The sequence below is a fragment of the Artemia sp. Qi Xiang Cuo genome, chromosome 5 (assembly GCF_049724085.1).
Source record: "Artemia sp. Qi Xiang Cuo chromosome 5, ASM4972408v1, whole genome shotgun sequence".
In the NCBI taxonomy this organism is placed as follows: domain Eukaryota; kingdom Metazoa; phylum Arthropoda; class Branchiopoda; order Anostraca; family Artemiidae; genus Artemia; species Artemia sp. Qi Xiang Cuo.
Genome location: NC_142798.1, coordinates 5,889,448 through 5,903,064, shown reverse-complemented (window position 1 = coordinate 5,903,064; position 13,617 = coordinate 5,889,448). Strand labels below are relative to the sequence as shown.

At 34.7% G+C, this 13,617-nt stretch overlaps 1 protein-coding gene across 4 annotated transcripts in view; it reads left to right on the top strand.

The window, feature by feature from the left end:
* The window catches only part of LOC148951742 (sorting nexin-14-like), a 245,188-nt gene extending 231,930 nt beyond the window's left edge, over positions 1–13,258 (top strand). For all 4 annotated transcript variants that reach the window (XM_089088699.1, XM_089088697.1, XM_089088698.1 and 1 more), the window contains 2 exons: positions 7,497–7,625; positions 13,093–13,258. In XM_089088699.1, coding sequence (XP_088944825.1) covers positions 7,497–7,607 — 111 coding nt within the window. In that variant the 3' untranslated portion in view covers positions 7,608–7,625; positions 13,093–13,258. The remainder of the gene's footprint in view (positions 1–7,496; positions 7,626–13,092) is intronic.
* Positions 13,259–13,617: the final 359 nt, after the last annotated feature.

The following is a 13,617-nucleotide window of genomic DNA, read 5'->3' as shown; positions in this document are numbered from 1 at the left end:
TATAAAAAAAAAGACGCAGTAATTACTATTAGGAAAGGCTAAACATCAAACTTATGTACAAAGGACATCAAAGTAACAAGACTAATTGCCCCCCTCCCCCTGGAGCTATCTTTATAAGTCCATGCTGTAACCGATATTTGAATTTCGGTCTTCTATCTGAACTAATCTTCACCTTCTAAATTGAATTCCAAATTGTTTTTTTTTTCTGTGAACGTTATACTCAATGTATATTTTTAACTAGTTGATCGTCATGTATAAGACATACTCGTGCCTAAAAATCGAGATTTTAATACATTTTCTTTTGGTTGTTTCAAAATCATGTTCTTAAGGCATTATCACTTTTTCGTCAGTGTTGCCACCAAGGCCGTACCCAGTGGTGGAGTTAGGGGGTTTTAACCCCCCCCCCCCCCCGAAATGTTTGTCTGACTCGTAAAAAATTAACAAAAATGGATATAAAGAAATTTTGTGTAAACCCCTCCCGATTTTTTTTTTTTTTTTTTGTGAGTAAACCCCCTCCGAAAACAAATCCTGGGTACGGCCTTGGTTGTCACATTGAACCATATAAGTAAATAACCAAATCTAAGTGGATGAACTTGACAACGCTCTTCATCCATAAAAAATGAATATTAACAATCTATTAATTCCCAGACACACCTAAATTTTCAAAGAAAAGCTACACCTTCTTTGACTGCTTGGTGCTAGCTGTGGCGCTATGGTGCTATGTGCTAGCTCAGTTTCTGTTGATTCTTCACCCAGGTTGCTTCTTTTTTAGTTAGGTGCTTGCTACTGCTGAAACTAACAGTAGGAAATATGATGTACAAAGAAATGTTTTTAAAATTTTATTTTAAAGTATTTTTGTGCATTTACAATGAGAGCAATCCTAGGTCATGCAAAGTCCCCTAAGTGGGCCCATAGAAAGGCTATATCCTTATTGACTAAGTATATAAAAAATTGTAATTTACGTAATTCTTTACAATTTTTGCAAGAGCGGATCCAGGATTTTTTTTTCGGGGGGGGGGGGGGTTTACTAATTTTTACTCGGTTTTCGACTAATTTTACTGATTTTTACTAAGATTTTACTAATTTTCGATTCGGTCAAAAATTTCGGTGGGGGGGGGGGGTTCAAACCGGGTACCCCCCCCCCTGGATACGGCCTTAAATGTTTGTGGCTATATAGAAAATATGTATGACTTATTTTCTTAATATAATTCTTTTTATTCCGTTTTTTGTTTAGATGTTTTTAAATTACTTAGCTCTTTTTAAATTTTAGTTTAAGTATTTTTAGATATGTAATATGACTAGACCCCAGCGCCGAGAAGATGAGGGAAGACCGGTGGTGGTGGGGCCAAAAACAGCAGCGGCGGCGCGCTGCTGGTGCGATCAATTTTGACCGCAAACATTAATGTTTTTATCAGTCTTCCTCAAATCACAGCTTAAATTTACAAATTTACTTTCTCTACTCATTGACAGTACACTTTCATAGGATACTCCACCTAGTAGCTACTGGTAGCAACCAAACTGTCATATTCTTGTAAAAGTCTCTCACCTCCCTGCACACTCCCTTTTGTATTTTTTTAAAGCTTCAATTTAATGTTCTATAAGATCCGTCTCTGCTTTAAATTAAAAAAAAAAAATAACTTTGGCATCCTTGCTTTAAATAAAAAAAATTCAAGATATTATCATTTAAATATAATACTTCCCTAACCCTCTCCCCTCCCCCTCTGGATACCACCTTGATAGTATACCGTCTCTGCTTTAAATTTAAAAAATAATTAACTTTTTGGCATCCCTGGTTTAAAAAATAAATAAATTTGAGATATTATCATTTAAATATAATACCTCCCCCCCCCCCTCTGGATACTACCTTGATAGAATACCATCTCTACTTTAAATAAAAAAAAATAACTTTTTGGCATCTTTGCTTTTAATAAAAAAAAAATTCAAGGTACTATCACTTAAGTATAATAACTCCTTATGCCCCCCCTCTGGATACCATCTTGATAGGATACTGTCTCTGCTTTAAATTTTTTAAAAATAATTAACTTATTGACATTCCTGCTTTCAAAAAATATCGAGGTATTACCATTTAAATATGAGGGCTCCCTACCCTCTCCCCCCTCTGGATACCACCATGATAGGATACTGTCTCTGCTTTAAATTAAAAAAAAAATAATTAGGTTTTTGGCATCCCTGCTTTCAATAAAAAAAGTTCGAGATATTATCATTTAAATGTAATACCTCCCTACTTCCTGCCTCTAGATACCACCTTGATAGGATACCGTCTCAGCTTTACATTAAAAAAATAATTTACTTAATAATTAACTAGGTCATTAATAATTAAATAGGCGTGTTTGTTCAAACAAACAGGCGAAATAACGTTAAACAGCTTAGTGTTCCTTGAAAAAAAATTGAGGGTATGATTAAAGGGGTACAATGACAACAACAAAAAGGTCGAAATTATTCAGATATACCTCAAATTATTGGAAAATTGAGGCATAGATTCGCCGTGGCATTCAATAAGATCCAAAGAATCTAATTAAAAGGGAGCACACACAAAGGCCAAATTAGGCCAGTAACCTATGAGAAATTGAAAAATACCCAAGACAATGAACAAGTTGCAATGGGGGGGGGGGGCTAAGTCTATCAAAATACTTCAATGGTTTCCCAGGGAATTTGATATCTTTTTCTTCCGTCTCCACTTTAAATGAAAAAATGATTATCTTTTTGGAATCCCTGCTTTCAATAAATTTTTTTTTAGGTATTATCATTTAAAATGATAGCCCACTATCCCCCCCCCCTTATAGGCAATAATTTTCCAATTTTTTAATGAATCATATTTTTGTGGTATCATATTTTTGTGGTAGCTTCCGTTTCAATCTTTAATTCCCCAACCCTGTACATAGTTTAGTCTATAGCTAAATTTTGTCTCAATAAAAGTTTTTTTTTTGGGGGGGGGGGGGGGTAAAATTTTTTATAAAGAAGATTGTATATTCTTTAATCTATCAGGCGTTCAACAATTGTGTATTAAAAATTAAGAAAATCTTATCTAAAAACAGAAAAAGAAAGCAAAATTCTGCAAACTTATATAATAGTGAATGCGTTCTATTCAACTTAAAAATAAATTCTTGACTACAAATGATATAAGAAATAGCAATTGGGAAACTGCATTCGAAATTATTTAATCTAATCTCATAAAGACTATACTTTTTTTTGTCAGAATATGAAGAACTGTGTATATTGCTATTGTATCTGTCTGGTTTTTAAGCACAGTAATACAAGAGACGAAAATTAACGAACAAGAGAGTAGTGAAGAATTATGGTATGCAAAGTAATTTTGGCAGGGAAAGTCACTGGTGATAAATCGCTAGGGGTGGCACCGTGATTGGGTGATTTTCCGGGATTCGGGGAACCATTTTTTTTTGGGGAGGGGGGTGACGCATAGATTTTCGGGGATATACCCTAAAATTTGGGGATAGTGCAAGCCCTGCTTGATTTATAACCAGGAAAATCGAAATACTAAACCACACGAGAAAGAAAATCTCCGACTATGCGGTTGACACAATAAAGAATTTCCGCAAAATTAATTCAAAGTCAGCCGAACGCCGCCGCCTCTGCCGGTGGCGGTGCGCCTGTGGCGTGCCGGTGGCGTAGTGACAAATGGTTGGCGGTCAATCGTGCTTCTCGTTGGCGGCGTTCGGTCGATCTGCCGGCGCGGCGCCGGGGTCTAAATATGACCATAGAAGGATAGTGAGGGGATATGCAGAGTAATGTCTGTAATTTCAATAGGAACACTCTGTCCAATGTCTTAGTACAACACCATGATATTCTTTAGTGTTGACGTGGCATCCGTTTTGCACCCATTTACCAAATGGGTGTAGCTGCAATACCTCAGGGATGACTCAGATTATTAAGTTGAAACTTTCAGGAAATGTCGATTAGAATGTTGAACTAAATCAAAAGATACCATATGCATCAAGGTTGTCAAAATGGTATATCATCAATGCCCTACCATGCTCTCAGTCTTAGCACTCCAATAGAACATCTTGCTATTATACTGTCTGGTTGTACACGCCAGATTCTCAGTAATTTTATCAGCAGCCTCCATTTGACATCTTAATTTAGACTTTAATGCATTCTTTCGGTGTCAAACAGTCATTCAAAACTTTAAAGGACGAAGATGGTATGAAAAGTATTGGCTTTGTACGGTGATTCTAAACATTAAAATTCATTAAATTTAAAATTACTCATAGGAAGCCTGAGGAAACTTGTAGTTTTGGTGAGATTTTTGATATCGATATTGATATATCAATATATCCGACCAAATTTCGATATCGAATACCGACATATATATATATATATATATATATATATATATATATATATATATATATATATATATATATATATATATATATATATATATATATATATATATATTATATATATATATATATATATATATATATATATATATATATATATATATATATATATATATATATATATATATATATATGTTTTTATATATATATATATATATATATATATATATATATATATATATATATATATATATATATATATATATATATATATATATATATATATATATATATATATATATATATATATATATATATATATATATATATATATATATATATATATATATATAGCCCTGCGGCTTTACCGCCGGGCCCCGGCACGCGGCGGGCTTCTATAAATTTATTTTTTGTGTCGCTTGTCTTCTAAACGTAGACAATTTGAGCCTTTTCTTGGTGTTTTGACGTCCAAATGGACCTTAAATTAGAAGTGGTGCCTTTTTAATATTACCTTTTTTTTTATTGGACTTTTAACTTTAGCCTCGGCTTGTTATTTGCCATTATGAAAGACATATCGCCGAGCCTTCGTTTCTTTTAATTGTTCAGGTTGTGGGACAAAATCTCCTTTTTCTTCCTACGATTTATCAAGTCCATGTTTTTGATTTTACATGGTATGGAAAGCATTGACGACCACCTTTGTTTCTTTTAATTGTTCAGGGGGTGACACAAAAACTTTTTCTTTTGCCTTGGCTTGTCTTTTGTCATTATGAAAGACATATTGCGGAAGTTTTGTTTCTTTTAATTGTTCAGGTGGTGGGACAAAAACTTCTTTTCCTTCTAACGATTTATCCAGTCCGTACTTTTGGTTTTCAAAAGTATGGTAGGTATTGTTGACCTTATCCATGTCAAAATCCAAAACATGTCTGTTCCCGCTACCAGTGTCCCTTCTGAAAGAGTGTTTTCCATGGCTGGTCAGAAATCACTGAACGGCGGAACTGACTCTCAGGGGAAAATATTGACATGCTGCTGTTTTTGAATAGCCAGTAGTTTATTTTTCTCTTTTCCTGAGCCCGAATAATTCCAAATCGGGGTTTTTATTATAATTATTTACATAATTGAAGTTTGTTTTTATTGTTTAGTTATATATTATTTGAATTTCGAAAAAAAACGTTATACAAAATACCCTTTATTTACTATTTGCGTTACTAAACTTAGGCAAATCTATGAGATAGCAAAAAATTGATTCAGCCTCATATAAGTTTGAACTTGAAATGTGAGATAAAATAAACTTTGAAAAAGTCAATAAGCCTGTTTAGCAACGCAGAAGACTCATCAAATTTTGTTTCTAATTAATTTAGCCTAGAGCATACGTGAGATTTTTAAATGAAAATGCTCTTTCATTTTACTAAAGTCCTCTATCGTATATTAACTCAAACATATAAGTATAATAGTATACAACAGACATCCTGGCATGTGCCTTATGTTTTGTTGCGTGATTCGATTTTGTTTAAATGTTAATTTCTTTTCTTCTTTTTTTTTACTTTTTAGTACAGCGCATGTGTGTTTTCTTAGTTTTTCTCATTTTTTATTTCTGCTAGTTTTTTTTTCAAGGTTCATAAAGGCTTCCAGGTGTGAAGCCGAAATACTAGGACTCTTATTATTACTTTTTGTTAAAACGTTTTTTTTAATTATATCTGTCTGGAAAAATTCTAGTTGTTATTTTTAGATTATTGTTTCAATTGAATAAAGAAATGATATTAACCTATTGACGGATTGAGGAAAGGGAGCTTTTTTAACTAAGCAAAGGAAAAAACTTCACAGTTGGTCTAGCCCAAATTTACAATATGTTAATGACTAAATGTCAAAGCTGTAACTGAACTTTCATAAAGTCATTGCCAATTAAACAAAATGAAATGAAAAAAATGCTGTACCACTTTTTGCAAATCAGTGTGCATAAATTTTGTCAACCCAGTCTCCCTTGAATTTGAGTAACTTTAGTTTCTGAGACAGAACAAAGAGTTTCCATTGGCTTTCAATAAAGTTTTGACTAAAGTGTCCTTTTTGCTTTCAATAATTAGCTTCATGGAAGGCTTATTCGCTTGAGTTTACGCTTGATGTACTATATCATTAGAAATCACTAGATTTTGGGAAAAATCTCTAGTTTAGAAGTAAAATCACAAGCCAAAAAAATCCCCAGGCAATAAAAAATCAAAAGAAATAGTGATAAATCACTTTGGGTGGCAACCATGTTCTTAGAATAGATTAAAAATTTGAATGATATAGACCCTTCCTTACAAATATTTCAGAGCCAAATCAGCTAAATTGCTAAATATAGCATTTGTTTGCGCCATCCCAACAGAAACTGTTAGCTAACATAGTTAGCTAAGGAATACGTCAAATATCAAAAGTAAAAGTATCGATGTATCGATATATCGATTAATAAAAATACCACCCAACACTAGAAACTTGCAAAAAAAAAGAAAAACCCTCGAAATCGGATGTGATCTAGATGAAAATTGCAGCATTATATCCTTCATGCTCAAGAACTATATTAAGGAGTTTTCAAGTTCCTATGTACAAAAAGCGACATTTATGCCACAAATATGACAACAGATTCATGTTTTTATGGGTGCAAGAATAGTGCCAAATATATATCTGTGTGATGCTCAAAGTGACGTTCCTCCGCTGAAAAACCAATATTTAATAGAGAGTGGTTGATTCGCTCAAACGTCAACTAAACAACAACAACTACCATATGGAATCATTTTTCATCAAAAACTGAATTCCTGACCTTAATTTTATAAGATATATATCATTTTGCAAGTTTCGCTATGATTGTCTGATTATTTGGCGAGTATATGCGTTTAATTAGTAGTTTATCGTGTAGGCATGTCCCAAAGTGTTAGGTTAGTATCTTTTGTTTACTAAAAGATATTCATAACTTCAAATTGGGCCTAAGTTAGTGACTTTAGATTTAATTTGCCATGTTTTCGAAGTTTGGAAGATGCTTAAAATCAACTTACTCTTTCCTCTTTTTACCTGATTTTCCCTAAAGTTGACTTACTCCGAATATATTCAACCATAACAGGCAAATGTCACAAACGTTTTGGTCAAAAACTTCTTATCTAAATTTAGGCTTGCTATACCTATTTGCTTTCATATTTTTCGTTACAGCTTGTATATATGCTTTTCGATCAGATCATTGAAGAGCTTTTCCCTGAACTTTTCGAGAAACCAGTCACAACCTATCACATTAGAACACATTCAAGTGACTTCAGGCTGTAGTTGTCTTGTTAAATAATGGTATGTAAGGTTATTTGATTGATTTAGTATTATTTATTTATTTATTATTTATTTATTTTTTTAAATTGGATTTATTTCTTGTTACAATTTATTTCATGTGTACTATATGTAAGCTTTTCTCTCAATTGCATTTTATTATCATGGGTAGTCCCCCCCCCCCCTTTTAAGGGATTATTTATCCTAAATATCAAATAAAGGATACATTTTGATATAGAAAAAAATCTTTAGTATAGGTGCTAGGCTAGAACCATAGATAATCTCAGCCCGGTAGATGAACTTTAGAAAGGTGTATATAATAAAATAAGAAAAGTAATAGAGAAAATTTTTAAGCACTCCTGATTAAGCTAAAATAAAAGTATAAAATAATACAATGTCAATTAAAATTACGCACGACCAATAGTTAGTAAATAGCGAATATTTCGAAAACCCAAGGGCAAGCAAGTCCTAATGACGGGACGTCATTAGATAATGGGAAGGGTAATATGTACCGTGGGTAGTATATGATATATTTATAATACAGAAAAATAAAATTCTTTCTTTCTAAAGATAATTCCAACATAAATTTAACTTCCTCTAATTAATTTTAAATCTCGCTTCAAAAAGAAAAATTCTTAATCGGCAAAAAGAGAAACTGCATTTTAGTCTAAGCGACGCTAGACGGTTTTCAATTTCGTTAAGATATTTGGCAATAAAAAAACTACTAGATACATAGCTTACAGGAAGCTTAAGTTATGAACGTTTAATCATCAAAAATATTTAAAACAAATTATTGGATAATCAGTTAGCATAATGAAGTGAGTTTGCAAACATAATTACGAGGTGGCGGGCCCCTCCACAGGACTTGGGCCAGTCATGAAATAGCCCTCACGGCACATAATCAGGACTTAGGATATATGGCGATGAAAAGTGTTTTTCCTGTCATTATTATTATTGGCATTCGTAGATAAGAATTATTATTATTGGCATTTAGTTGCCATAATCTTTTCGATTCTTTGGTCAGAACTATTGTTGGACATTCATTTGTCTGAATTATCATTATGCAGTCATTGTAAAGATTTGGTCATTATTATCTCCGCCTCTGTTGTTGTCAGTTGAAGCGAAGCACTGTTGTAAACCTAAATGTAAGTCTCAATAAAGCTATTGCTTTTCTATTTGTGTTTGTTTTATTTATAAGTCTGTATCTAATCGCACAACAGGTAACTAGTTCGTATGTCTCCATCGGTAACGTTCCCAGGAATCTGATTTCTACATCACTAGAAATAACTAATTGCGAGATAACTTAAGGAAAAAAGATTACCTTTTTATAGCTAAATATTTTATTTTCTGACGTTCTGCGAGTAGCGCGGTCACCCATTTACCTTACTCCCTATTGCTGTGGCGCAGTCCTTAACGCCACGACCTTCTACGCCACACTCAGCGTATGGTTAAAAAGAGAAATTATAACAACTGTAAGAACTCTGTATAATTGGCCGTAACTATGTATACCCTTTGATCTTAGGGAACTCTTTTTTGGATAATTATCTAGTTTACTATATTATTTTACCGTAAACTAAATAATTACTCTTCTTTGAACATAGTATATTTAATATATACTATACTATAATATAATATATACTATACTAATATATACTAACATATACCCGTGGTTTCCTTAACCCCGTGGTAGGAATGTTTATTGTTGCTGTTTTCCTGGCATTACGGAACCCAGGGCATTCGAAATACCGTAAGGTGTCTTTGTCGCTTTTGAAAAGCCCTAGCATGGAAAACGTCGATTTGGCACGTCATATGCCTATAGATATGGAGGATGTTTGCTTTTTTAATGTTTTATTTTCCTGTATGTGTATGTCTAGGTAAAGAGAAGACATCATGTAGTTTAAAAAGCTGTCATGATTTGGTTTAGCAATGGTGTCAAAATTAAAATATTTTTAGTCTCTCGGACTTTCCTGGGTCCATTTCTAACAGAAAGCCGTGTATTCTAAGATTTTTGTGTTAAATATTTCAGGGAGTGCGTGTAACTGAACCACCATGTAACTGAATGTCTGTAGCTGAACCCTCGTGCAACTGAACCCCCGTGCAACTGAACCACCTTGCAACTCAATCACCGTGCAAATGAATCACCGTGCAACCGAACAACCTTGCAACTGAACCACCTTGCAATTGAACCCTCGTGTAACTGAACCATTGTGCAACTGAACTGCTGAAGTCAGTTTCTCAGTATTCTAAAAATATGAGGCAAACACAAGATAAAACACAAGTTAGAATTTTTACATCTTCAAGCTTGTTGGAATTGTTTGTTTCCTAAAGTCATAATATAAACGGAGGGTGACTGGTTACACTCTTGCCTATTTTTTAACATTTCTTCAACATGCCTAGAAAGTTTAAAAACTTCATACCATCAGGTTTATACCATGCAGCTGTTCTCGACACATTGCAGATACGTCGTCTCGTAAAACTGGGTGCAAAAAGTACCTCTTGATTTAGTTGAAGATGCTCCTGAACATGGCTGTGATGGCTGGTGCCATCAGCCATTGTAGATATTGTTGGTATTTCCTTTTCCCAACCAATAAAGGAAATAATGTCTTTTGATTGTGTATGGCATTTTTCTTGACATTTCCCTAAGGTTTGACCTTAATACTCTATGCTTTTTTTCATTTATAGGATCAAACATGTCCTCTCTTATTGGTAAAAAAAATACCTTGTATGTTAACAATAGGCAACTTGCATAATTTAATGCTCTTGCACCAGAGGCTAGGGGCTATGAACCCTGGATGCATAGTTATTTAACCTTTCGTATGTTTTAAATAAAATGGTCATCTCAAAATTATCGATCAGATGTATTTGGGGAAAAAAGGGGGTGGGGTGGAAGCTGTTCGATCACTTTTAACTCTTAAAAAGTGCACTGGAATCTTTGATTTCCAATCGAATGAGCATTTTTCCCCAAGTTCATACAAAAATCTTCTCCATAAAAAAACTTCATTTGTTAACATTGAGTAACTAACTGAACTTACATCCCTTGCTCCAGGAGCTGATGGTGGGGTTGTTAACCCCGGGGGTATGGTTATTTGACCTTTAGATTATTTTGAAAGAACATTTGTTTTTAAATTTCGATCGGATGCATTTAGAGAAAAATGGTGGTTAAGAGGGAGAGGCTGATAGTCCTCTGATTACCTTTGATTTTTCAAAACTGAACTTGAAATTTCAATTTCCAATCGAATGAGCCTTCTTCAAAGTTTGTACGACCATCCCTTCTATAAAATCCTTAAATTTTAACAAGTGGTAGCTTTTTAGTAACCTACAGCCCTTATATGACTGTGGTGTTTTTTGTTAATCACGTTTATTATTCACGTTTTATTGTTCGAATGGAAATTGAAACTTTTCGTGTCTTTTTTAAAAGTAAAAAGTAATTGGAGGAAAACCAGCCCCCCCCCCCCCCGAGAAAAACACCTCCTATGAAACATGCCTCCAGGAAATGCCACCTCACGGAAAATACCTCCCCATGAAATATCTCCCACGGAAAATACCCCTTGCAGTTGGTTGGTATCCAATCACTTTCTACCTCTATCCTCCTATCGTCTCTCTCCTAGAGCTAATTCTGTTTTTATCCGAAGGCTCAATGAGAGTTGAGATGTTATGGCATTAAAATGCCTCCTTTGAGGTATCTCCTTCTCTCCCTAGCTACAAAACAATCGGAGAATCCCATTGCAGAAGTTTAAGTACATTTTTAGTTTTGTAATTTGTCTATTGCTTACAGATAGTGTTTGTTATTGGGAAACATACGGACATTTTTCGCGTGGGAGTTATCTGAAGAGAGGGGCGAGTTTTTGGAGTATTTTCCATGAGAAGAACAGTTTTGCACGGAGGGAGGGGGGAGCAATACTTGCGCATTAATTCCTCGTCCACCTTCCTTAGCACTTCTCATGTAAACAAAAAAAATAACAGAACCCAAAATAAAATATTCCAATGTGGAGAATCATATTTTCCGCGAGATTATGTTTCCCAGGGGAGGGTTTTTCCTGGGGAGAGGGGGGGGGGGTAAACGCCTAGTCCCGTTGACAGTGACATGGTGAAGGGAAACCCCATTAACAGACATAAAAAAAGGAGAACTAAATGTGGCTTTAAGAGTGTGTGACGTCTGATTTTTTTTTATTTTTGTGACAACAAAACAGAGCTTTTTCATTAATCATCCTGACAGTCATTTATATTATGACTTTAAAAAGCAAACAATTCCAACAAGGTTGAACATGTTAAGATTCTAACTTGTATTTTACCCAATGTAAGTACGGTGTTTGAGTTGCACGAGAGTTCAGTTATACGAGGTTTCAGTTGCACCGTGGTTCAGTTGCACGGTGGTTCAGTTACATGGTGGTCTAGTTGCACGGGGGTTCAGTTACACGGGGGTTTAGTTAAATGTTGTTGAGTTGCACGGGGGTGGAGTTGCACGATGGCTCAGTTAAATGGGGTTCGGTTGCACGAGGTCTCAGTTACACGAGGGTTCAGTTATACGAGGATTCAGTTGCACGGAGGTTCAGTTGCAAGGGGGTTCAGTAGCACGAGGGCTAAGTTAAATGGGATTTAGGTTCACGAGGTTTCATTTACACGAGGGTTCAGTTGCACGGGGGTTTAGTTAAATAGGGTTGTGTTGCACGGGGGTTGAGTTGCACGAGGGCTCAGGTAACAGGTAAATGGGGTTCAGGTGCACGTGGTTTCAGCTACACGGGGGTTTAGTTAAATGGGATTGAATTGCACGGGGGCTGAGCTGCACGATGGCTCAGTTAAATGGGGTTCAAGTGCACAAGGTTTCAGTTACACGAGGGTTCAGTTACATGGGGGTTTAGTTGCACGGTGGTTCAGCTACAGTGGTCCAGTTGCTAGGGGTTCAGTTGCACGGTGGTTTAGTTGCAACGGAACCATATTTCAGAATTATGAAGTATTTACGGCCTATCACAATTTCATTACTGTTACCATGTTAAACCATCAAAATAAATAAGTAAAGGTTATTTGTTAAACTTGACAATTTTTATTATAAAAACCTAAAAGTAAATAATTCTTTTATTCCTGACAACAAGAATCTGAAATGAGAACAGATTTGGACCTTGAGAGACACCTTCTTAAGGTGTTTGATGACAATGTTTTCAGCTGAGTTTTTATCCATGTTTCTTGTTTTTAAATTTGGGGCCGTTTTGTAGGTTTTTTTTGTAACCAATTCAAAAAATCAGCTTTCACACTCACTGTCCTTTGTACTTAAACAAATTCCAGCTTTGTTGGGATTTACAGGTCTATTGCTAGTTAAAACGTACTACAGGTATGAATAAAAGAAAATAGCGTCTTTTTGTGAAAACATTATAATTTTAATTTCTTGCTTTTTTTCGTTGTACACCTAAATTACAGGGTTTGCTTGTTATTTGAAAATAGAGATACGAAGTCTTTTACCTTCTGTTTGTCTAATTTTACTCTATTCTACTTATAGGCATTCTAATGGGAGTGACAAGCAAAGACACTTCAAAGACGCCTGCAGGTGATACGGTTTACGATCTTGCTGTTAAAGCTCGCTCTTCTTCAAATGGTCAATCAAATTGAAAGAACAATTATATTTTGTATGAAAACTTATGACGAATATATTACCTCTTGACGTACTACAGCTGTTGGCAATAGGTCTTTTGGTATGATCTGTCCGGTTAGATCTTTTTCGGCAGTGTTTGTTTTTTGATGGGCTAAAGTTAGATTATTGGAAGCTACAGTGATAACTGCAGTCAAGTTAGATTTTGAAACATCAGTGCTTTGGAAAATGGAGGAGGATTTGTTAGATGTTTTCGAAACAGATTTTCTACGAATAGTATTTTCTTCTATAGTATTTGAAACTGTAAGCTGTACGAAAGACGTGGTTCAAGCCTTCCAATCACTTTCGACTATTAAAAAGGGCATTAGGCCTTTCGATTTCCAATCGAATGACCCCTTTTTGAATTTCTAAGACAACACTTCCTATAAACACCTT